At 47.8% G+C, this 25,828-nt stretch overlaps 2 protein-coding genes across 6 annotated transcripts; one reads left to right on the top strand and one right to left on the bottom strand.

Moving 5' to 3' along the window:
* Positions 1–1,865: 1,865 nt before the first annotated feature.
* GOLGA2 (golgin A2) lies at positions 1,866–20,943 on the bottom strand. Of its 5 annotated transcripts, none has more exons than XM_071574177.1 (28): positions 20,869–20,943; positions 19,669–19,788; positions 19,219–19,299; positions 15,823–15,957; positions 15,189–15,232; positions 15,003–15,066; positions 14,468–14,527; positions 13,961–14,041; positions 12,182–12,220; positions 11,631–11,693; positions 11,297–11,390; positions 10,560–10,666; positions 9,971–10,029; positions 9,598–9,739; positions 8,523–8,612; positions 8,233–8,340; positions 8,047–8,134; positions 7,208–7,554; positions 6,307–6,420; positions 5,822–6,046; positions 5,465–5,564; positions 5,308–5,387; positions 4,608–4,761; positions 4,397–4,464; positions 3,742–3,844; positions 3,362–3,468; positions 3,031–3,199; positions 1,866–2,935 (listed from the first exon to the last, which is right to left on the bottom strand). In XM_071574177.1, exons 1-28 carry the CDS (start codon positions 20,914–20,916, stop codon positions 2,685–2,687), a joined length of 3,141 nt encoding a protein of 1,046 aa, XP_071430278.1. In that variant the 5' UTR covers positions 20,917–20,943; the 3' UTR covers positions 1,866–2,684. The 5 variants fall into 5 exon arrangements, with proteins under 5 accessions (XP_071430278.1, XP_071430279.1, XP_071430281.1 ...); XM_071574178.1 differs by having other exon boundaries at positions 7,208–7,551; XM_071574180.1 differs by lacking the exon at positions 13,961–14,041.
* SWI5 (SWI5 homologous recombination repair protein) lies at positions 20,915–24,504 on the top strand. The gene is made up of 7 exons (XM_071574712.1): positions 20,915–20,999; positions 21,122–21,298; positions 21,610–21,754; positions 21,867–21,915; positions 22,284–22,405; positions 23,324–23,418; positions 23,846–24,504. The coding sequence occupies exons 1-7, from the start codon at positions 20,915–20,917 to the stop codon at positions 23,908–23,910; spliced, it is 738 nt and encodes a 245-aa protein (XP_071430813.1). The 3' UTR covers positions 23,911–24,504.
* The last annotated feature ends 1,324 nt before the right edge of the window (positions 24,505–25,828 follow it).

Genomic DNA, 25,828 nt, shown 5'->3' with positions numbered 1-25,828 from the left:
TTCCTGAACTTGGCACTCTCATCCCAACCATTGCAATGATTCCCTAAGCCCCACTGTAATGCAAGAGACCAGGAGCACTGGGGCTGCTGACTGAAGTCACTGATAGAGGCAGTACCTGGTGCTTGCCCTATCCTGTTCTTTTTTTTTGTTCCCTCACTGGAACTGGTCCATCTATCCCTGGTATTACACACAGGGCTGTTACATAGTTTTGCCCTCAAGAATATTCTTTATTTCTCCAAGTCAATATTCAAGCCTTATTTTGCAAAACTAGAAACCTCCGATTGTCAAAGGTCAAGGATGTCCTGATGAGAATACCATAAATCTTGTCCCCTGCTCTCCAGCCTTCTCCAACAAAGTGCCTTTTTCCAGGGTAGTAGCTATTTCCTGTGGCTTGGTGCTTGTAGCCTTTAAGAATCATTTTTGTACTTCTCCTCAAATCAGAGGAGCAGAGGCAGTGCAGTTGCTCCAGTTTAAAGCTGTTGGGTGGCAGCTGAACAGTTGTTACTGTTCTTGGTTCACTCCAAGCAAAGCTGAGGTCAGGGAAATGCTCCTAAAGGAAACAAGGTGAAAAATGAATCTGAACTGGGCCTGGATGTGAAATGTTAGCCATGAGAAACCTCTGAGGCTTGTCAGCAATCTCACTACAGAAAACATTCATGAGAGTTCATCACTGTCAAGGCAGGTGCTTTCAATAAAGAATTCATTCTTCACCTACCTTTCTCTGGCCTAATTTCAAGGTGATCTGTGCAGAAGAAATACACCTAGTCAGTGCCCCTCTGAATAAGTTTATTCAGAAAGCAAATTTGTAACAGGATTAAGTCACCTCTGCCACAGACCACAGACCTTCTTCACTGGTCTTGTCTCATTCACAGTACTGGAGTAAACACCCAATAAATATTTATTCCATTTACAATAATGCTCTGTATTAAATCACAGCCCTTCCCCTATTAGTTAGATACAGATTTAGAGCCTGAGCAGACATAAACACTGCAACAGGCTTAGTCTCTCTAAGGAATATACAGCATGTTACACAGATACAGTATGTACACACCCCCATGCTGGGAGCTGGGGAGCCCAGTCACTGGTGCTGGTAACAGACTGACACCACGAGTGTCATTCAAATGAAAGGAGATCAAAAACCAGCTTCCATCTTCCCCTTTGGGTTCACAGGAAAGCACTAAGTGTGCTGTGTGCCCTTTTCAGTTGCATATGGAAATACTGAGATGAACTATTGAGATGAACCATTTAAAAAAAAACCCAACCAACCCCCACTTAATCTGCCTCTGGCAGTAGAAGAAAAGCTCTCTGTCATGCTGGTGTAAAGCTGCACCAGCTTGGACGTGAGGAAATGAATGGTCTCTCCTGTTGAACACAAAAATTGATACTGTGTTCTTGTGCTTGCATCTGGTATGTCCACAGGTGAGAGGGAGGTGATGGTCCTGCTCCATGCACCAGCCCAGCTTCCTGTTTGATCACAGAGCTGGGATGATCAGGCCCCTTAAACCTCATCTGTGGGTTCCCTTACAACTCCATGGCTGAAACCAGCCCTCTTAAGAACAGGCAGTTCTTGCCTGAAGGCAAATTCACTTGCAACTAGCCACGTGCAATTCACTTCACCACTTCCACACCCAGAAGGTTTGTTTTGCTGCTGCTTCAGGGAGCTCTCTCCTCCCTCCATTTTGTTTTTTCCTCAGAATCAGGGCTGTGGCTTCAAGGCAGTGCCAGCTGCTGCATCACTTGCTGATGTGTCCCAGAAACTTACACTTGGGCCAAGTGACTTGGTTTCCACCCATCTACTGCACTCCTTACCAAACTGGGAGAAGAGGAAAGTTCAGGGATGGAGAACTAGACCCCCTAAGATTCCAGAAATTCAAAATGAAGCATGTTTATTAAGTGGTTTCCTTTTACTTATTTCTCCCATTTTTTAAAATAAATAAAACCTTCAGACACATACAAGTGAAACACATCATCCTTCAAAGTGCAGTTACATTTCCACCCCACTCCCAAGAATCACATAAAGCTTTGTCAAGTAACCAAAAGACCCCCAAGGACCCTTCCCCTGGCACTGGGAACACACAGGGCTGGAGGTGCTGCCCTGGAGCCACTCACTGGGGGCTCTGGACAGGCTGATGAGCCTGTTCTGAAATACAGGTGCAAGAGAGAGGCTGCAGCAGGAAGGGGGCAGTTTAAGATACGTAGTATGAAACAAACCCAACCTGTTTAAGAGTCCAAAGAGTCCATAACCAGAACAAGTTAGTTACTTTGGGAGCCCTGGAAGGAATGAGGCTTATGACAGTTGTTAGTGATAGATCAGAACCGTGGCTCAGTCACGGCCGTGAAGCTGCTGAGGCAGCAGAGTCTGGGAAAGGGATTAAGTCATTTTGCCCAAAGTCATGGACTCCCTTTCCCCTCAGCCCGGACCTGGCCCAGGTGATGTGCCAGCACCAGCTGCCTCCCAGGATGAGTTAAGAGTCTGCCTGTACTCCAAGCACACCAAGTAACAGAGAAAAGAGAAAGAGAAGATGAGGTCTGATGCTTGAGTTCCATCTGATGCAATCTCTCTTTACTGATGTCTTTAGGAATCTGTTCTGAGCAAGGGCACTGGGCAGAGGTATGGGCAATACAAGTCAGTGTAAGTCCTTTCAGGCCCATGGAAAATTGCTGCCAGTAACATTTAGCACCACTTAAACTACCATGATTTTGACCTCATCGTTCTCATCAGCTCGGTAGAAGAAGGGAATGCAGGGGTTCTCCGGCAGGGGGCTCAGCCTCTCCTGAGGGTTCTGGATTTCTCGGAGAAGCTGCATTATTTGCTTTGCCGTGGGGTCCTCTTGGTTTGGCTGAGCAGCTTTACTATCAACAGGGGGGAAACCGGGTTGGTGAAGAACAGCAGCCTCTTGTTCTGCTTCCTCTGACAGATTCACCTCTCGTAACCCTGTAAGGAACACAGAAGGCAGGCAGGTAACTCCTCCCCATCCAGGCACAGCGCTGGCACCACGAGCTACTCCAGTGCACGGAGCTGCCTCTCACCTTCTCCGTCGGTGGCGTTGAGCTCGATGCGCCTCTCTGCTGCCAGCACACCTTCACCCTGGCTTGCCAGCAGCTCTGGGCTTTGGGCAGCTGCTACATACTTGCTGTACCATTCATTTCTTTCCTTGACCAGCCGCATCACTAAATCCTGCAGTTCCAGTAGTTTCATCTGCACCAGAGGAAAGGAAAGCACATGAAATGTGCACACAAACAGCACCACAGTCTGCAGTCCTACCCCTGCCACTGGTGAACAGCATGCAGAGGTTTGGACTGTGCAGGTGCTCCCCTGGCCCACCCTGCTTGGAGCAGTACCACAGGAAGGATTCCTTACCTTCATCTCCTCCTTATCCTGAGCCAACCTGCTGATATACTCCTCCTTCTCCTGGTGCCGCTGTTTGAGGATAGCCCTTTGACTCTGGTACAGTGCAATGTACTCCCCTGGAACACAAGAGAGGAGTCAGGAGGGCCTGATTCTTTTACTTCTTGTACCTCTGACTGGGGTACAAGCCTTATGGTGAGCACAGAGCTGCATGCCATGAGGATGCAGGAAATCAGCCCTGGATTGGAGACCTGCCCAGTTAGGCAGAGTAGGAAACAGGAACTGCTTGGTAGCTGGAGGGCTCCAGCTCCAAAGCTGTTGGGACCTTCTGCTCCTCACATAAATAAGGCACTGAGCAAGCTGTAGCCTGTGCTGGTGCTGCCTGGACATACCAATGGTGTCTGTTTCCCCAGACAGCTGGATGCAGCGGTGCTCCAGCTCCTCCACACGTTCCTTCAGATCAACCTTCTCACGCATCAGGTCTGTGAAACGCAGCTGAACACAGAAACTGGGGTCAGTCATGTACAGGTAACACCTGTGCTAAACACCACACCCTCCTGACACTGGTCTGAGCCTGGGGAACAAACCCTGCTCCTTTACAGGTTGTCTGCAATCTCATGCTAAAGAGGAACAGAGAGTAGTGAGCTAGAGAAGGTGTGAAAAGGCATCTCTGCATGAAACAAAGTGTCTTTTAAACCTTCTCCTTGCTGGGGCTGCACAGCTCTGGTCATACTCAGCTCCAGGACTGCAAGACCACCTGTTTCACCCCAGCAGGGTGAAGAGTCTGTTTTCAGCTATTTCTGTAGGAAAAGACCACAGGCCAGTGTGGTCACTCACAGCCTCTAGGGATGAGAGGGCAGTTACTACTGCAAGCTTTCCTGTGCTGAGAGACAGACTGTGATGAGGTTTTTGGGAAGGAGCTTCATATCATGGAACATCTGCTACTTACTCCCCTACAATCTGTGTGTGCTGTGTTTGTCTGATACTGGATCCAAGCCTGGCTGAGCAGAGCAGAAGAGCTGAAACAATATGGGATCCTTTGCTTACCTGTAGCTTGTCCATGGCAGTTTTCAAAGCCTCGTGAACCTCCACTGGAACAGTATCCATAATGGAACCTGAAAGGGAAGTGTGCAATTTAAAGTTTCCCCGGGGGCAGGATGCACTCACAGACACAGCAGGTCTGTGTCACAGCAGCCATGGCCAGCTGGCCCAGGCCACCTCACGGTCACACTGTCCCCAAACTTTGCCAAGGTTTTACCTGCTTCCAGCGCGATGTGATGTTGCTGCTCCTGCCTCAGAGCTGTGATTTGCTGCAGGAGGGTTCTGCACTGCTGCTTCTGAGCAGCCAGCTGCTGCCTCAGGCCTTCCCGCTCCTGCTCCACTTGGGACATGGCAGAGGTCACGAAAGTGACCTAAGAACAATTCCAGAGTGTGCACATTAGTGCTTCCCGTGTTCAGCAGGGTCAGTGGTGCATCTCGGCACAGAGTAACAGTTTGCCTCATTTTATTTATGGGTATGACACCAAAGTCCTATGTGACTGCCCTGGAAATAAACCAGGCAGCAGCTACTGTATCTTCTCTCATTCCCAAGCAGTACAAACACACGGGTTAAATACTGGCTCCCATGATACCTGTTTGACTGCAGTATTGTGACTGTACTTGCAGAAAAATCTAGCAGATATTTGACACCATTTGCAAATTGCTTTCAAAATGAAATCATCATCATCAAAGGCCCATTAAGGAGCTGCTCTGCCAGCTGAGTTGCCTGCATAAGGAAAGCCACTGCCAGACTTCCCACCTGTTTTGCAAGGATGCTGCAGAAGTGTTGGCTTCTTGCTGCTGTGCTCAAGGAACTGCTGCACTTCCCTCATGACTGCACTCAGCTGGTGGGATCACAGCTGATAAACCTCCTTTTCTAAACATTTCCTCAGAATTAAAACCAAAGGATTTTGACTCACCATTTCTTCATGGGTTTCAAACTTCTCTGGGATCACAAGTGAAGATTTCTGGATGTCTTCAGTCATTGCTTCATCATCTTCTGTAAAAGGAGGATGGTGAACAATGAGGCAATGTCCCAGAGAGCCCAGCTCTGCCTCCTCCGAGGCAGCTACTCACCCTCCAGTTGCTGCAAAATCCTGCCATTCATTTCTGCAGCCAACTGACTGATCTGGGCCTGCAGCTCTTTGTTTTCCTTGGCTACAGCTTCCAGATTTTCCTGCAAGAAAGAAGCAGAGGATCACTGAAACTTGCACAAGGCAGACTGCAGTCACTCCATCTTCACACAGTAGCACCACACACAAAAAGTGCTGCTGCAGACAGATAATCACTCGCCTGTACAGCACAGGGTGTAATCACAGTCACAGAGCAGCCCAGGGTGGAAGGAACTGCAAAAGTTCACCTGGCCCAACCTTTCACTTAATATAGTTAAGCAGTTTTCCTCCCAGCTTTCCACTTGCCCTTTTTTACTGTTACCTTGGTCTGCTGCAGCTCTTTCAGGTGCATTTCCACTGTGACCTTCCCCTGGACCTCCTCGTGCTGTAGCCGGTCCATGAGCTGTGTCTGGAGCAGGTACTGCTTGTGCAGCTCCTCCTTCTCAGCTGTGAGCTGCTGGAAGGCCAGGCTGTACTGCTGCAAGTGGCTGTAGCACTGGTCCCGCTGCTCCTGCAGGCCCCGGGCCTCCTGTGTTTTCAGCTCCAGCTGAGAGAACAAGATCAAACCACCACATCAAGCCCTTTCTGCCAGAAACATGATCCAAACTGTCAATATTGCCCCAAAGCCACCAACCAGGCAGGCAGCCACCATCTGCCCCCACATGCTGCTTTGCCCACATCAGGCAGCAGACGACAGGGGAAGGCTCCCAGCTTGATCATCACAATACCCATGTCCATCCTTCCATCAACGTTTGGGAAGTTGCCAGTGGTTTGCACTGCCCCTGCCATCCCACTGCTGGTGCTCACCGTCTCTTTGAGCTCCCCCAGGTTCTCCTGCAGCTGCCCAAGCTTCTTGGCCAGCTCTTTCTTTACGTGTTGCTCTGACTGTAGGGCACTTGTAACCTCCATGTTTTCATTTGTCTGCAAGACAAATATCACTGTGTAAGGAAACTGCCCCAGCCACCATAAAACACAGGCTCTCAAAAACCACATTCATTCCTGATACAGTGGGGTGCCATCCCTGCTGTTACTCTGGGCTGTAATTAACGGCCATAAATTGACTGTTCAGGACAGTAAATAACTTACAGGAAGGTTCAAAAGATAGGAGAAGAGCAAGGAGAGAGCCAGGGGAATTGGTGTTGGGACAGTGCCAAGAAGAGGCCTGGCACGTCATGCAGCCTTGTCAGCTCCAAAGCAGATGGGTGGTATGAATATCCCAAACAGAGCCACAGACATTCAAAAACAAGGAGTTCAGAAAGGTTAAAGACAAAAAATCAACAGCTAGACCATGTGTCAGTCTGCCAGGGCCCCAAAGGGGGAGGTGTTACGATGAAAAAAGCAAAGCAAGACTAAGAATTCAGCTCCAGGATGGGGAAGAATGACAGAACAGGAGAGACAGCTGAGAACTCCCTCGTGATCAAATACAGAGAAACAGGAAATGGGTATCTGGTTAAAAGGGTGGGGACAGAAAGAGCCTGACTGCCAGGGGAGGAGATAGAAAAAGAAACTGCTCTTGACAAAGACATTGGTTCACCTGCCAGAGCATCTGAGGGAGTAAGGAATTACAGGGAACCTCCTGGCACAGCATTGTATCTCAGAGGACAGAGAATCCATAGCATCAGTGGACAACAGAGGGATGCTTCCACCAGTTTTTTACTTCTGCACCAGTGAGGGAAGCAGTGGGAAAAGCTGCACGAAAGAGACATACCAGTTTGACAAACCCATTCTGCAGCTCAGCCAGCTGCTCCTTCAGATCCCGGTTCTGGCTCAGTGCCCTGCTGATGGTGGCCTTGTCACTCTGCATGTCCTCCAGGATCTGCTGCCTGTCCACAGACTCCTCGTTGTAGCGCTGCACAGCCTTCTCCAGCTCCAGCAGCCGCTCCTCCTGCTCCCGGTTCAGGTGGCTCAGCTGCTCGTTGTCCCGCACCTGGGCCTGGTACTGCCCCTGCAGCTCCTCCTTCTCCTGCTGCAGCCTCTGGATCTCCTCCTGCAGGCTGAGCTCAGCTGCTGTGGGCCCTGGAGGGGAGGAAGGCTCCACATCCATTGGCTTCTCTGCTGGGGAGATGGAATCACTCAGTCACAGGGTAAATCCTGGGTAATGCATGTCCCTGTTGGGGACACAAGGCACACCCCAGCCTACAGGGCTCTGACCCAGAAGGGATCACCAGCTGCAGTGTCCAGCCTTCAGTGCACAGCACTGAGAGAGGAACAAAGGAGCAAACCCACCCCAAAACCAAGCACAGCATCCTGCTGTCTGCTGCTGAATCTCTCACAGCCATAGCAAGAGCATCCTGCCTTCCTAAACCCCTAGGCCAGAGAGGCCAAAGTACAGTCAGGCCAGTACTACAGACAGATCAGGCTGCTGGGCCATTCACTGAAGAATTCACTTGCTGTTTGCCAGCAACAGGATTCCTGGGGTCACCTGGCCTCCCACTGCCTTCACAGCTTCACACCTACTTGCACCTTTTGTGTGGAAGCACCTGCACAGCAGGACAGAGTTACCCAGCTGGCACTCTGCAGTGGGAAGCCCCACTTTGGAAGCCCTACCTGATGCGTTCATCAGCTCTGTAATGTTGGCTTCCAGCTCCCGAATTTGGGCCATATGTTTCTCCTTCTCCTCTGCCATCGTGTGGACCTGTAAGGTCACACAAATCAAAGTTACAACAACGTCCAGGGTGCATTTCCTGCAGCCTGTGTGTGTCCAGAGCACTGTGGCCCTGCCCCTGGGGTTACCTGCTCAGAGAGCTGCTGCACCCGCTGCTGCCAAATGCTCCCCTCCTCCTGCAGTTTCTCCACATACTGATCCCTTTCTGCCTGGAGCTGCTGAAGTGACTCTGAGAGCTGTTCAAAACAAAATCAAACACAAACAAAATCCCATCAGCTAAATAAATTTGGCAGTGCCTGTTTAAGGAATGAAGCCTGAAGCAAACAAGTGTTAGCGCAAAGCTCGGGCTATATTTTTCTACCACGTAAGTTTCTTTACAGACATCAAGATTTGGATTGTATTTCCTAGAACCTCTCACCTGAGCAACCTGGGCTTCCAGGCTTGCCTTCTCCTCCAGAGCCATCTGCAGCTGCTGGTTTGCATCCAGACTCCCTGTCTGGCTTGAGAACTGTCAATAGAAATCAGAAAGTTAAAGCAAAATGTTAATACTCAATTCCTGCAGAGCCTTTCCCCTGACAGTAACCTGCCACATGATCTATGTTGTAACCTTCTACAGTTCTTTAAAGTGCTCCAACTCACAGTGAAGTTCAATGTGGAAAAAAGGGGAATTAAAATTAAAAAAAGGTTAGGTTTCAGTCCTACTCCCTACCAATTTTAGACTTACTTCTTTTTCAAATTAAGAAGATAGGATGTAATCAAACTTTGGCTCAGAAATTATGCATTTCCAGAGTCTGCATTACACAGCCAGATCAGACAGTATAAAAGTCTGTGACCTTAAAAGTTGTCAAACATGTCAAGAATTTAAAGCCAATGTCTGGAACATGACAGTGGACTAAGGCTGGTTCAGTTCAGGCACAGCACTTTCCCCAGAAGAGCAGCAGTTGGCTTTATTTCAAGGCTAACTTAAGCCACTGTCTAGGAATAAAAAAACCTGAGCATTTTCTTCCTTCCCAGGCCCAGGATAACACCAGGTTTGCTCCCTGACCTGCTAACAGCTTGCTCCATGCTCTCCCTTTCTAACTGGCTGCCTCCCTTAACTTTCCCCAGCTGACTTCCAAGCTGCCACTGTCCAATCCAGCTTCTTCTGCTTGGGTGGGTACTAACACCACCTCTACTCAGCTGGTTACTCAGTGAGACTGCACAGCTGAGAATCCAAAATGCTGAGTGGATACAAGCAGAAAAGTCACCGTATTTCCACACCTGGTATGTTCAGTCACCCCCTCACACTGTACAATATTCCTGTGGCAGATCAGTGTCTCAATGGTTTTCAATCTACTCCTCCAACTCCTTAGAATGCAAACATTCTGTTCCTCCAAGGCCTCACTGAAAGGATGTCTTGATGAGATTTTGTGCCTTCCTTTAAAGCCAAGCATTAAGTCTTGCCCCCTCTCTCAGAAGGAAGTCTGACAGTGATCAGTGTGATCTGCCCTCACCTGTTGAATCATCAGTTCAGCCATTTCCAGTTTCTTTTGCAAATCTTCCACATCCAACTTCATAGCAGAGTTCTTGGACACCAGGGAATGGACCTTCTCTGACAGCTCCGAATTCTGCTGCTTTATTTCCTCACTACTTTTGCTGAAACAGACAGAAAATTGGAGTGGCACCACTACATGTACTCTGGGTCTACTGATGTTCAGGTCATAAATCTACAATCCAGTGCTTCCTGGCAGCTGGAATCACATCCAGTGACTACTTTTTCTGTAAGTGAATATCCAACCTCCCAAGTCACCACCCTGTGCCCCCCATTTTGTTTTGGGGCTCTGCTGAGAAGAGTGTTAACTGCAGTAACAAGCAGAAGGGACTTACCTTCGTTTATACAATTCCATTTTCAGGTTGTCTCGCTCCTTCACTAACTCTTTATTATGCTGGAGAAAAAGAAAACTATTGATGCATCTATAGATTTTAGCCAAACAAATAAGAACTTAAAAAAATACTTCACATTTAACAGATCACCTAAGCAGAAAAGGTCCTAACTTTGGCAAAAACCTCAGGACAGGTTTGCTTAGAATTTGCAAAGAATAAGTGTGCTCTGTCTTTTCAAATGTGATGCTACTAATCACATTAGAACGAGGTTATGTCTGCAAACTTCTGGACTAATGTCAATACTGAAGTGTGTGTTTGATGAAGATTTCTGGGACAAGGTCTCTGTTGTGCCAGACTAACAAAGTGAGGTGCCAGATCTGAAGACAGCAACTGGACCATCTGGTTAGTGGTCACAGAAACCTGAATGAAGTTTGCCTTGATCACAGAGAATACAGGACTTTACAAGGTTAATTAACAAGGTTAATTTCTACCTCTTCTTTAAGAAGAGACTATAGGCTTTGCAGTAGTGTAGCAATAAGCAAACTGCCAGAGGCAGAGCTGCTGGTTAAGCGTGAGCAGAGGTGGCTCTTACCTTCTCTGACTGTTTTTGCTGCATGGAGATGGAGGACAAAGTGCGTTCCAGCTCCGACACCCGCTGGCGCGATGAGTGTAAACGGGCAGCAAGGCTTTCAGCTTCCCCTGCACGAGTCAGAGCACAGTCAGGGCTACACCACAAAGAGCTTTTTGGAACTGGATGAACAGCACTTTCTACTTTGTCAACAAGCTCTTCAGGCAGCACAGAGCTTTGTGGCTCAGCAGAGCTGTTCCACTCCTGGCTCTACAGGTCATTCACCAGCAGCTCTGGGAGTAAATTGTAACTACCTGCCTCACTTTTAGAGGGAGATGATGAAACTTCCTTTGCAGAATGATAGACAATATTTGTTTGGGGGATTTTTTCCTATTAGAATAAATTGCTCAAATTTAGTTCAGAATAAAAGGCTCAGGGAAAACCTACATTAACACGACAGCTGTGTGGGAGGGAGGGCGGAGAACAGGAACAAAGTTTTAAAATAATCAGAAAGGAACAGTCTGGGGTAATCACCGGGCCCAACAGGGCTGACAAGGCTTTAGTGATGCACAAAAGAACTTCAACTGCCATGGGACCAACATGCTCCCATTTGGATGATGACAGCAGCAGTGCCAGTGCCAAGTACTGCTTGCTGAGGACTCGGGGAGAGCTGTGAGCTGGCTGCCAGCAGCTGTCATGCCTGTGACTTGAACCCCCAGTTTAACCACCAGCTTGAGCTTGCAGTGCTCACAGTCACTCACCTGACTTCTGCCGTGCAGCCTGCTGAGTGTGGCCAAGGGCTGTCTGCAGCTCAGACTTCTCAGAAACGAGAATCCCAATAGTCTGGATGTGAACCTTTGGGAAAGGAATATCAGCTCAGTGCAAAACTTCTTTGCTTGTCACTGCAACTCCACTGTTGCCACAAAAGGGTAATTGAGTAAAGAGCTCTTGCAGTTAAGTACAGTCTGGCTGACTGACACTCTCAGTTTTCCTGAAGGAATGGACTCACAGCTTCCATGTTAAAGACTGAGTGGTCACTAATCCAGAAAACAGCAGAAGGCAGGGGATGTTGCTGTAATGGAGGCTCTGCCTTACCTGTAGCTGTTCCCTCAGGGCTGCTTGCTCTTTAGAAAATTTCTGTTCAAACTCCTTCTTTTCCTGTAGAAACGAAAAATGATTATTCAGCACAAATAGGCAAACAGTTATCCTTTTTGTTTTATGTACAACTAAAAAAACCAGGGATTCACTGATAGTATCTCTAGCATAAGTGATACCAGTATTTTTAAAGATACAGTTAATCTTCCATTATTTGAATTACTTCATCATTTTTCCATCCCAGAACAGCAATGACAGCACAGGACAATCACTGTAGCACACACATGGCAGTGCTGGAATAGAAGCTCCTGGCAAGGACCTAAACTGTAACCTCCTGCTCCCACTACACTCCTCCAACTTTGGTCAAAATAATGCTGCCTGCCAGGCCAAATCATGAGCTCAAAATATTCAACCTCATGCTACAAATGAAACTGAATCTAACATAAGACATGATCACACACACTTGCACCACAGTCCATGACACTTTCTACTCCTCAGAGAAACAGATACTATTTCTGTATCTATCTATCCAAAAATAGGACACACTTTACCTTCTCCAGCTGATTCACTGCTTCTTGGTTCTGCTGTTTCTATGGAAGAAAATCAATGCACCAATATTAAGAGAAAATATTCTCATACTGCTGAAACATTTTCACTTTGACAAAGTAGGTTATATGCCCAATTAATGCAAAGAGAATTTCCATTTCTGTAGAAGACTAGGAAGTTGGTCTCAGCTATTAAGAGATTTGGGGCTCCTTCACTTATACACTTGCTATGTTTTTCATTGCTCAGTACATTAGGACAGTTCTTCTCCAACACCTCTGCTGAAGCCCTTGTATGTTCCTATCTGAGCATCCAGCAACTTCAGTTAAACTTGCAATAGCCCATATCTATGCAACTAATCACAGTCATCCCTATGCATTAGGATGATCACCAAAAATGCATTAAATAAAAAATAAATAGCCTTTTTCTTTAAATGACTGCCTAGACCTTTATCCCAGTTAATAACTGGCCTCCAAGTCATGCAGAGCTGCACGTGGTTGGCAAGCTCCCACCAAGGTGGTAGGAGAGGGAGCTGGAGCCACATGCAAGGACAGGGATAATTCTGTCCCAGCCAATTTCAGTCTTATGGGTGAAGTATTGGAGACCTGTGAGTGCACATGGTGCATCTGCAGGTGTGGAGTGAAGGAGACAAAGGCAGCACCTGCCTGGCCAGGCTGCCACCAAACCCTGCAGCTGTTTGCCCTTTGCTGCTCTTGTCTCCCTGGCAGTTTTCTCACAGATGCCTCATAAGTAACTACATAGTTAGTATCTTCTCCCCTTCCCAGATAATGAATATTGGTCAAGCTGTTTCTTTCTACCACTAATAACTTCAGTGCAGTTTGAAACATGACTAGAGACGGAAAGGGGATGAGGTTCTGATTTAGCAATGCCAGCACACAACATAACCAGGAAAAGCAAAGGCAAGAGCACAAATGCAGCAAAGGCCCTGCAGAGCTCCAGGCAAATAGAAAAGCTGGCAAACAAGGAGAATGTTGCCCTGAGTGGGCAATGCACTACACCTCTGCAGCCAAGCTAAAACAAAAAGAAACAGAATGAAACAAAAATAATCCAAAACCAAAAATAAAACAAAAAAGGGATCATGGGGTAAACTGGGAAATTATGAACTTTGGGAAAAGTGTAGTTTTAGGGAGGAACAAAATGGGGAAAAGTATTTCACACAAGAAAGGCTCTTTTCATCATGAAACAGGTTCACTTAGCTGCATTTCTTGCAGTGTTAAAGCTGAAGGCTGAAAAGCAGCAGCAGGAATCCATGCAGGCCACAGGACAAAGCAGTTCATTCATTGTGCCAAGGGAAGCTGAGGATATGATCAGAAAACAGCCCCAGGCTCTCTTGGACCTATTGCTCCCACTCTGCTGATATATTTAGAAAGCATCACCACCTGCAGAAACAGGTTTTCACACTGCTGCCAGCACCAGGATTGTGTATTTCAAGGATTCAGACCAGGACCAGAAATAAATGATTTATTAGGATGCTTATCATCCTGGGACAGCATGAGGAGATCAACAGAGCCCACTTAAATGGGAACAGCAAAACTCTGTCTCTGCTTGCTCAGATGACCCAACACACTCACAAGTGTGTTGTGATCAGGCCTGAGGCTTTGATCCTCCTCCCAGGTTTTCCATACAGCCCCTTTTGTCCTTGCAAAGTGCTGTGTGAGCAGCCTTCCTTGTGGCACTGTGGGGGAACCCGTACCCTTGCAGACACCCAGAGAGCGTGGAGGAGCAGCAAAGGCAACGTCAAACTGGTTGGTTGGATTGTTTCTTACCAATTCCTCTATCTTTGTAACGAGCTGTTTGTTAGTTAGATTGCTGGAATCCAGGGCTACTGCCAGCTCCTGGTAACGTGTCTGACGGGCACATGCATACAGGAGAAAAAGGAAGGAGCAGAAGAGGAGGAGGGGAGGAAAAAAGCAATAATTAAAAAGGACAGAAAAATAAATCATTGTCACAGTTTGATATAATCAGATTCTCCAAAACAAAACAAAATCTATGGTTTCAACAAAAGCAGCTGAAATGTCAACCTATTTTATCCGTTTCTGCTGAGGCTTCATTTTGACATAAAAGTGAATCAGAAATAAGAACTGCAGTTGCATGGAAGCCAGATTATCCCCAGTCCCCAAACTGGGAACACCTCCAATACCTGCAGTGATGGATGTGACCTGTGCATTCTCTTAGGCCTCACTAACACTGCTGGAAGCACAGAGTCCCAACAAGTGATCAACAGCAGCAAATAAGAATAAAAAAACCCACATGACAGACTGAGAACAACTTACTTCCATTTCCTTAATATTTGTGGAAGAAACAGCACTTTCTCCATTCACATATGATGTAGACTAGAAGTAAATCAGTGAAGTGAGTCAGTTTTAGTCCCCAAGGCAACAAAGCAATATTAAATAAGAACCTACTATAACAATAACACTCCTCATGGCACCTGTCACTTCAACCAACCACACACAGGCACAGAAAACACATTTCTGGCTCAGGACAGACATAGGCTGCCCTTGTGACAAACTGATTTGAATTATGCAGATTGACTTCAGATTCTTTTCCACTAAATCGAGTACATCTTTCCATGAACATGTGCAATTCATTCATCCCACTCTGCTTTCCTTCCCACTGCTGAAATCTTACAATTCCCCCCAACAGGATTTTTTGCTTTTCAATGCTTCAATATCATATCAGGATGATATTAGTAGGATGGCTGCAGATGTGTCTGAGATTGGAGTGCTTCCTTGAGCTGGCTGCTTAAAGCTCCACATCAAATACCAAGAGACTTAATGTACCAAACAGATGAAAAGGAGGTCATACCTGGGAAACCAGGCCATTGAGCTGTTCAGACAACTGGCGGAGACTCTCTGTTGATGAGAAAGACCTGGGAACAAAGATCTCAAAATGAAAACCTCTCCCAGGGAACTGCCCAATCAGCACAGCACTGGGCAGGAGGAAAACCTTCATTTGTTGGGATCCTGTTGCAAAGCCAACTCAGACGCTCACCTGTTCTCATCCAAAGCATTTTTATGATCCTCTGTTTCATGAATCTGTGGATTGAAACACAAAAACTTACAAGCTTGTAAAAGAAGATGGGAGTCACATTTACGGATGTGTCACTAACACTTGATTACACCTGGGCTCAGGTTCCACAGCTCCTGTAATTACTGTTTCCCAAAGGAAGATGAACTTAAAACCACCAACCCAGTCCTGACTTACACGTCACTTCTGCATACTGTGAGTCTGGAATTCTTGGAATAGAGAAACTCAAGTGTCACAGGCTTTATGTTTGCTGTTACTACTTATCAGTATAATCAACACTTTGCTGAAAAAACCTTCAACTGAATCTTTAATTAGTGACAGGAAACACAGATTGATCTGCCTGGAGACCTTCTGTCTTACTAATGGTACTTTTAGCTGATGAAGTAGGAGAGAAAGGGAAGGAAAACAGCTTTGGAAGCTGCAGGGACACACACTGCCCTCACAGACAGATTGTGACTATGGAGAGTGGAGAACAGAGTACTTTTAACAGGAGAAAACCTGAACTACTCATGTCATATTTATGAAGATCATCTTTCTCCACACAAATGTGGCACCAGTAACCAGTGTTCAATGGCAATATCGATGGTAATTCACAAACCTGTGTCAGCTGCATGCTCTCAGGAGCAGGCAGAACAGAACCACAGCTAGGGAGGCTGTTGCTGTTAGAGAGCACAGGGACATCGGGGGCAAGCGGCTCAGCACTATGAGTGGCAACATCACTGTCAAAGTACGCCTGTCACAAAACACAGCACAGGATTACAGCCCTCATGCCAATGGACAAACACACACACACAGACACATCACCCTGTGACCTGCCTGTGAAAACCAGACAGATGGGAACAATCAATCGTTTAGAAACATGTGAAAGGAACCTGTGTTCTCCCCAGGGCAAGCAGGTGACTGCAAACAGAGACAAACGTGTGCCCTCTCCTGTCCCACAATCCAACCCCCTTCTCTAACACAGGGCAATAATGTCACCCAACTGTAAGGTCACACATGAGATGCACTGCAAAAGATTCACCAAAAAGCAAGTGAAGGCAAAGACAGATGTCACTGTGCTTTGAAAAACACCTTCGAGCTGTGCCTGGGGAAAACACAGGTCCCTGTATGCAAATGAAGATGGAAAAGAAAAGGTTAATGACTACTTGAGAACTGAATTAGTCAAACTCAAATGCTCCATCTAAAACTCAGTGAAATCTGTGGCATGCCATGAACCCCCAGTTTAGAAACAGGACATTTACTAACAGGCCAAAGGGAGGTGGGTGGCTGGAGCAGGTGCCCATGGCCCTGCTGCAGCTCTGGATCTCATGACTAGAAGAATCTAAATAGAAAAGAGAAGGGCCAAAACACTATTTCTGGACAGCAATGCAAGGCCCATCCAGCCCTTGTGGGAGGATGAGTGGCATCTGATGTCCCCTCTACCAAGCCACAGTAAACTGGACTATTTAACCTCCTGCACAGCATCCCAGAACCATAAAGGCCCAACGTGCTCTTGTGTTTTATGGCTATTTGTTTGATTTCATCATCCTGCTTCAGTAAGTCATCACTTAAACTCACCACAAAACAGATGAGATAATCTGTCAACATTCAGCCACACCAATACACTGCAGCTTTCTGCCAATTCCCCCTGGAAAAGTTCCCTCTTACTTCAGTCACTTCCTTCTTGGCATTCACAGGAAACAAATCTCACTTTCTTGGCATTCTCTGTTTACCTGCTCAGCACTTCATTCATGAATCCAGCAGCAAGGTTAATACAGCAACAGTGAAGGCAGGTTTAATGAAAGCAGTAAGCTGGAAGACTGCAGAGGGAAACAGAATTTTCTGCATTTCCTTTCAGCAGGACAGATAGGAAGGTCAGGAACTCCCTCAGTTCTTCCAGGTAGAAGTTACTTCACCTCTATCAGACACTCATCAATATAAACTTTTGAGGGACAGGAAGAATTCCTTCCCCAGCACATCTCAAAGATGTTTCCTTACTTTCTGCTGATCAGAAGATTCTTTCAGCTTAATGCTTCAAGATGCAAAAACCAGTAACGTGCCTCAACCACAAGAACTCCCTCCTCCTGCCTTCACAATGAGCAGTTTTGTAACAAACTTTCAAAAAACCCCCAAACTATTTGAAGAACTGAATTTGCTGGAAACAGAAAGAGCGAAGAGCAAAACATTTATATGGAAATTATGCATTGTGAGCTTCCAATAATATAGAATAAAAAGCAATTCTGCTCAGCTTAGCATATAGCAGGGTCCGTTTGCTTTCACACAAAGACCCCTATTTTGCTGGTTTTTCTGTGTTTCAGAGCCAAGAAGGCTGAAGTGGGTGAGAAGGGAGGGCTCTGCCTCACATCAGACACCAATGGCAGCAGCAGCTCAGCCGCCAACGATCAGCTTTTCTGCCCTATTAGCATCCAGTTTCTGAACAGCATTTTCCTGACTCAGGATTTTTACAAGACAGCAACCAGAAAGAGAAATCTTTCTTTCATTACATACTGCAATTAAAGATTAGTTTTCAAATTATTCCTAAAACCCCAGGCACAACGATCCACAAATTCCATAACAGCCAATCAGATCAAAATGCATCTCTAAGGAAAAGAGAAAAAAAATGGGAAAACAAGAATGGAGCAATAAATTCTCCATTTATAGAACAGGATTTAAGCTGCAGACACAGATAGGCCTTCACTGCAAGGCCAAACATCACCTCAGCAACAGCCCTGGACCACCCATCTTCATCTCACCCTCAAATGTGGAACCAGCCTCTTTCTCTGAGATTTAACTCACACTGAGTGGTATTAACTGAAAACAGCCACAGGACAAGAGTGACACTTTGTCACAATACAGGTTTTCTGAGGCTGGACAGGCACGCCCAGCACCCCAAAGCTGGCAGTGTGTCCTCACATCATTCAAGTTCTGATACAGAACCTCCACAGTCCAGTTGGAGGAATTCTGTGTTGGACAAAACAGCTGCTACATTGTCATCCCCCAAATAAAGGAGAAAAAGGACACATAGGCAATTTAGAGTGAACTCCATTCCATCCTGCAGGTTTCACTGTATTCATCAGGTACCCCATGGGATTACTGTAGTTGTATTTATTGCTGCAGGCACATGGATATGCAGTAAATATGAGTTATTTCATGACAACTACATTGAAACAATGGTAGGAAAATAAGCTACCAAAATGATGCAAGTGAAAATCAAAAGCAGAGATTTGGTACAATAACCTTGGAAGAACATTCTGGGCTACAAAATTTGACTTCCCTGCGTTGCTATCACAATCCAGCCTCATTTAAATAAACTGACTGTCTGAAAACAAACATTTTAAAAAGGCTGTTTGCTCATGTTTGCTCCTGAACACGTCTCTGTCACTTCTTGGCATATTTCCTGCCCGTTCCTCTTCGGGATCTTGGGAATGTGAATACAGTAAAGCCTGTACATGCTTGCCTTTGAAGTCCCTGACTTCCTGCCCAAGCATATTTAGACGCACAGAACTTGCCAGACTGTACATCACCTGTGCCAGTTCCACTGCCTGTCATAACATGGGTGGCTGGAATAACCAGACAGGGCAGCTGCTTGCCTGGAGATGAGCAGAAATGTGCCCTTCACAAACGAGGCTCCAGGAAACAAAGCAACAACACGCAGAGCAGGAGAAATACACAATAAGAAAGCCCTACCTCTTCCTAGTGCAGTTTTCCTCAGCTGTTGTTAGCTTATTGCCTCACCCCAAACTCCTGTTCTCCTCAAAGCTCAGCTCTCTCAAGGAAGACTTTTTGACAAGGTTCACTTTTCCACTTGTTAAGTTTGACACAAACCAGGAGAAAACAAGCACAATGGAAACACAAAAGAGCTCCATGTTAATAAAAACAGCAACAAAATCGAAGCAGCTGATAATGGATATGTGAGGATGAGGCTCCATCCCGAAGGTGGAGGCGAGTGTGGACAGAGCCCGGAGCATGCGGGAGGGACAGGGAGTCACTGCGAGGGACACGAGCACCGCCTCACCTTCCTCCTGTCCAATGAGGGTATGGCTACCCCATTGGAGCGGGCAAGGTCTGACACCAGCACCTTCAGAATGTTCTGAATCTACAGGAGGCGAAAGAAAAGGGGAAAGAGAAACGGCTCAGAGAAGGACAGAGAGAAAATGTCAATTAAAGGCAGCCGAAGAACCAGCCTCGTCCACAGCACACACCTCAAAACAGCAGCTCTGGGCACACCCAGGGCATGGTCACCAACACGTTGGGCAGACCCTGACTCCAGCACTGGAAGGTTGGCAGCTGCCAACCACTTGGAATAGTTGGCAGCTACCAGCTATTGTAGCACACTTCATGCAGCATCTACACCCTTCAGCTGTTACACCACCACAACCACTTCCCAGCTCCAGCCGGCTGGTTCACAACACCAAAGAACAAGGAGGTGGAAAATGATTTAGGAGAGAAAGAACGGGACACTCACGTTCTCTGGAGGCTGCTCGTCGGTGGTGGGAGTTGCTGGTCTGCTGCCTTCTTTAGTTTTGCGTTTTTTCTTAGTTCCTGCAGTTGCTCCAGGGCTGTTCTTCTGCTGATATTCCTTCAGCTGTGAACAGAAGAAGAATAATCTGAAGTCCAGACAGAACATACCTTCCATGAGGTGAAAATAATCCCAAAACTTAACCCTACTAGGTAAAAATACTGACCAAAATAAGTACAAATTAAATGTTCTTCCATGAGTTTTCCCCTCTGGGAAAAAGAAAAACAACAAAACAAGCCCAGAGAAGGCTAAAGTAAGACCTAAAGTTATGGGTTTATGACAAAAGGATTGGAGTTGTAAAGTTGCAACTTTTGCTGCTCTTGGGAAACAATTCAATACCCCATAGTGCAAGTAAAAGGAGATGAAAAGCAATATTCTGGGGCTTTTTATAACAAAGAGCAGTAAGGCAAAATTAATAAAGGGCAATTAATCCTCCATGCCAAGTGAAAAAGCACTGCCTGACAGTGAGATCTTCTGCAGGAAAACTGCAAACCCCCCCCCAGGTAACACATTAGTACAAACACTAAGATAACCAAGGAGAGAAACAATCTACAAATGATTTTTTAATCACGTCCACTTGGCCCAGGAAGTGCCGCCCTGGTAAGCTGTAACTCGAACCCTGACAACGTTTCTGTGCAATTCCTAAACCAGTTCCCAGCAGTTCCTGCTGTCAGTGCCGACCCCTGAGCCGGGCAGGGCACGGAGGAGCATCCCTTCATTGGGAACATTCCAAAATGGAAGCCTGAACTGCTGCAGGACACTTTCCCGTTCCTGTGACTTTGACACACACGCGCAATCCCGCCGGGACCGAGCCGCCCCGAGGGGGGGGAAACGGGGAAAAAAACCAGGAAAAATAATAAAAAAGAGACGCGTGGCGGGGTGGAGGAGAGGGGACAGGGGATGTCCTAGAGCAGCCCGGGCAGCCCCGCGGCCGCACAGGCCCGGCCGGGCCCCGGGAAGGCCGAACCGCAGCCCCGACACCCGCGGGCCCCTCCTCGGCTCGGCCCGGCCCGGCCCGCCCGGGGAGGCCGCGCTGAGAGCGGCCCGGCCCGCCCGGGGCTCCGACCCGCGGAACGCGGCGCCCTCAGCCCCGCCGTGCCCCGCCGTGCCCTGCCGGGTCGCTGCCCAGCCGCCCCAGCCCCTCACCTTCTTCTTGGCCGCGGCCAACCGGCTCTGCCTGCTGCCGTCCGCCATGTCCGCCCCGCGCCCGGGCCACGTCAGCCCGCCGGGAGCGGCCGCGGCTCCGCCCCTGGCCCGGCCCGGCCCGCCCCGGGACAGCGCGGGGACAGCGCGACACCCCGGGACACCCGCGGGGACACCCCGACACACCCGGGGGTGACACCCGCCGAGGCCGCTCCGTGCGCTGCTGTGCCCAAACCCGCGGGTTCTCCCCTCGCAGCAGCAGCGGCGGGTCGGGCAGCGCCGGGACGGGGACAGGGCCCGGAGGGAGGCGGGACGCGGGGACCGGTGCGGGGACAGCTCTCGCCCTGCGAAACCAACACCGTGGAGGTGTTTGAGGAGCGGGCGCGGCGCCAGTGCCGTGGTCAGGGTGACACGGTGCGATGCTCGGCCATAGGTGCGGCTCGGTGATCTCGGAGGTCTTTTCCAACATAATCGATTTTATTATTCTCTGAGAGCGACCCCGAGAGCCCCTAAGCGCCGTCCCGGCTGAGCCCTGTGGCGGAGGTGACTCCGAGGCGAGTTTTGACGGCACCGAGTGTAACCACCTCGGCTGTGGCCATGGGGACAGCTGTGCCCTGCCACACCTCGTGTCACCTGCAGCCGCCACCGCGGCCGGGCCCTGACGGGGACTACAACTCCCGGCGTGCTCCTCGGCGGCGCGACTACAGTTCCCGGCGTGCCCCGCGGCGCAGCCCGTTCCTTGAGGCGGGAGGCGCGAACCGGAGCCCTCAGTCCCGGTCCCGGATTCCTCAGTCCGGACCCCGGAGCCCTCAGCGCTGGCCGAGCAGGCCCCACCGAGCACCGGCCGCAGCCCGCCCCGCCGCCCGCCGCTACTGGCCCTGCCCAGGAGGTACGAGCCGGTTCCCTGCTCCCCTCCCTCTCGGGCCGTGTCCGCACCGAGGCGGCGGTGCGGGGCCCTGACGTGGTACCGGTCCCTGATGCGGTGCCTTCTGCTTTGCCAGGGCCTCGGGCGGCGGCCGGCGGAGCGGCACGGCCGCGTTCAGGGCACCGGTGAGTGTTTTACAAAGCCCAGAGTGTTTTTCCTCGAGGGTGGAGTTGCTCGTTCCTCGAGTTACTGCCGGCCCCGCAGTTTGCACTGGGTCGCCCTGGGTGCTTCTCCTAAAAGGCAAATCGTGATTTTTGGTTATTTATTTTCACTGCACGCTGTAAGTCTCCAGAGTGCTGTAGAATGTGATATGGAGCAGGCTAATGCTACATAGACTGATCTCTGTCTTACTTGAGCTGCCTGTTCCCTGCCTAGGGGATTTTTTTCCTTTTTTCTCCTGTTTTATCCAGCAGCACACACACTATTTTTCCATTAGTGCCTGTAGCACCTTATCCAGGGCTGAGTTCCTGTTAAATGTCTCTGTGTTCTACAGGTCCCATCCCCAAGCTCCTTCCAAGCCAATGGAGCCAGTGAAGAAGCCCTGCAGTGTGAAATGGAAGAGCTGAAAAGGAAAGACCTCGCTCTAGACCAGGAAATTGCACAATTATTGTCCGAGTATGTCCTTGGCAAGCTCAACATTCGCTGTGTTGCCTCAATTATTTTTGTTTTTAAAACAGGAATTGTAACTTAGAGCTGACCCTGTATGATGCCATTGTTGTTATGGTACAATGTTGGTCACAGTGTTGTGAGTGATGGAACCTGAGGGAATTCCTTCTGATTGGTAAAGCAAAACAAGTATTATTAGGACCTTGCATCAGAGGATTTTAGTTTTACCTCGCATGTTCCTGAGGTAATTACATGTTAACTGGGAACAGATAATTTCAGGCATTTGTTACTTGCTGTGAAGGAGGGATGTTTTCTAAGATAAATGTAGTGCACAGGATGGAAATGGTAGAACAACAGAAGCTGTTTCAAAACCCTTTTTGGTTTGTCCTGAAGGATAAACAGATCTTCTAGTGACAAGACAAAAGGTCTCAAGCTGCACCAGGAGAGATTCAGGTTGGGCATCAAGAGGGTCAAGCATTGGAAGGGGCTGCCCAGGGGGGTGATGGAGTCACTGTCCCTGGAGGTGATCAAGAAATGACTGAATGTGGCACTCAGTGCTCTGGTTTTGTTAATACGGTGGTGTTTGGTCAAAGACTGGACTCAGTGATCTTGGAGGTCTTTCCCGGCCTTAATGATTCTGTGATTTTTATTTTCTTTTCCCCTTGCTACAGATTAGAGATAATATAAATGGAATTCAACACAACCTTCTCCTGTTCCTGCTTGATTCTGAGAGATTGAGTGAATTGTCTTGATGTGGCAAAAAAACCCTCAAAACAAGGATGTGCTCATGTGTAGCTCTCATGTTTATGACTTGGAACAACTGCACTTGCTGCCCTCAGTTCCTGCTTTTGAGGTGCCAGGCTTTGGTAGGAGCAGGAGCCCCCAGTCCCTCTGTGTCATTTGTGACCTTCTGGTGTTGTTTTACAGAGGCTACAGCCTGGAGGAACTGGAGAAGCACATCTCTCTGCTCCACGAGTACAATGAAATCAAAGATGCTGGGCAGATGCTGCTGGGCAAACTGGGTGAGGAAGGGGAAAGATGGTGGAGAACTTCTTAGTCAGTGTTTTCATACAGACAGAGAAGCTGCTGCACCACTGAGGCAGAGCTTGTGTTACAGACTCTGCACTTCTAGGCTTGTATTAGTCAGTCATTGTGCAAGCACAAATTCTTTTGTTGTTTTCTTTGAGTGTTTTTAGGACTGAACATGGGAAATAATTGTTATTCTCTTCTAGGGATTACCAAACTTAAGTCTTACTAATTTTTATGAGTTTTGTTCTTTATATGCTTAAAAAAAGCAAAGTGAGATAAGCAGGGAGCACAGCTGCAAAACCTTGGGTTGGTTTCCTGGCTATGGTAGGTTGTGTAGGGTAGTTGGAGGAGAAAAACACAACCTTTGTCATTGATCTAGTCTGTGTTTAATAAAAGCAATGCTGTTTCTTCATTTCCCAGCTGTTATCCGAGGGGTCACTACAAAACAGCTCTACCCTGAATATGACCTGGAGCTCAGTGACTAGTCCTGAACCCGGAGACTGCCACATCCTGCAACAGTGACTGTCACTGGGCACACGTGTTTGTGTCATCCTGGCTTACAACTGGCAGCAGGTGCCCTCTGAAGGATTTTTAATTAAATGTAGCATTGCCACAGGGTGTGGTTTAACAGCCTTGTTCCTAAGAGGCTTTGGAATATGAAAGTTTGTTGATTCTGTTTTCTGCTTTGATTCATTTCACCTACTACCTGATCAACAAGATTTTTTTTTATTGGAAAGGTTGTAATTCAGGTTGACATTGAGACTCTTCCTATGAAGCTTGTGCTTCCCTGCAACATCCACAGGCTGTTTGGTTAGTGAATGGATAGAGGAAGTGAGGGCATACAAATGTGCAATTTAACAGCTGCTTTGAAAGGAAAACCCTCAGAACTGAGGAGGGAAGGCTGAAATTGTGGTGGTTTGAGGGTTTTGGTTTGTGATCAAATCTGGAAAATTCTGGGTGTTCTGCATTTTTGTACTTACCTGCTCTGGTATCTGGAGGTTTTTTATCATTTCTGTAGTAAATGGCAAAATGTGAAGTTGTGTTGAACTGTCCAGTCTGAATAAAGCAGAATTCTCATTTCTCAGTAATTCACTTTAGGAGCCTATAAAACACTGCATGAACCTGGTAACAAATTCTAAAACCATTCTGAGACAACTCCTGTAACATCCATTATTCAGATGTTTTCTCTTCATGGAGACAGGGTGGCAGCACTGCCCAGGAATGGGCAGGTGCAGAATCACCTTTCTCTGCTCCAAGTGCAGAGTCCTGAGCACTGTCCTGGGCACGGGATGGTGTTGGGAGCACGAGTGTTTCAATGTCAGTGTTAGGACTCAGGGTGACTGCACAGACTAAATTTGGCTGCTTGGGCAGTTCTAAGTGATGAAGTGCTCTGCTCACTGCAGATCCATTGTCCCTTTTGCACTCAGGCTTGATGTCCTTCTGCCTGTTTCTACTTGCTAAGACCTTCTTGCCCAGTGAGTTTCCCCTCTAGTCTCCAGTCAGACCCAGTCTGCTCTTTGTTTCCAAATTTGAATCAAATCAATAGGTCTTCATCATGATTGGAAACCAGGAACCAGTCACAAGGCTGCTGCTGAGAACAGAATTGTTTTTGTGTTCTTGACTCTGGACTTGGCAGAGAAAACTCAGTATCTCATTTTGCCTCAAAAGCTGTGGGGAGGGGTCTTGAGCAGGGGGACAGCCAGCCTGTGTATTCCATGGTTCATCCAAGCAAGTCTCTACTGATGTGCAGCTGTGCAGGGTATTTTCTGTGGCCAGATCAGAATGGACTCTCAGGGAATTGGTAACAGGGATATCCCCACCACACACCCCTCTGCCAAGTGTGGAAAATTCCCATGTTTTGGAGTAGTTTTAAGGGAAGGAAAAAAGTCACAAGGCAGCAAGAAGTGGGAAATGCAAACTTTGTTAGTAACACTGCTGTTTTGGCTGGTATTTTCTGTGTGGAAGAACTGATTCAGCCTGGAGTGTTCCTCCCAAAATGTTCCTCTGGCCATGGCACATGCAACTGGAATTTGGTTTTGCAATGGGAATTATGTATGGAAATGCTTCAGTTTTTGTTAGGTGTGAGCTACAGGGATGAAGTGTAGTCCACTGCAAAGTTACTGAAGGTTATTTAAGGAGTGAGAAGTGCGTGTTTTCTTCCCCTCTGTGTAGGAGCACTGGGATTAAAACTTGCAGCTACAGCTGGGAAAGTGTCCTGCACGGGGTTACACTTCAGGTAGCACAGGGCACAGTGCCCAGGGAAGGTGCCCTGATCCCAATCCCTTGTCCATGGAGGATGAACACCCACAGAACAACTGAGTTATGGGCACAGTGTCTTTGGGGAGTCCCTGCTGCTGGCACAGTGGCTCTGCCACGCGGTGGCAGCTGCGTTCCACGGCTGTT

Source organism: Pithys albifrons, chromosome 20, assembly GCF_047495875.1.
Source record: "Pithys albifrons albifrons isolate INPA30051 chromosome 20, PitAlb_v1, whole genome shotgun sequence".
NCBI classification, from domain to species: domain Eukaryota; kingdom Metazoa; phylum Chordata; class Aves; order Passeriformes; family Thamnophilidae; genus Pithys; species Pithys albifrons.
Note: the sequence above shows the minus strand (reverse complement) of the source record. Positions and strands in the feature narration are given on the sequence as shown.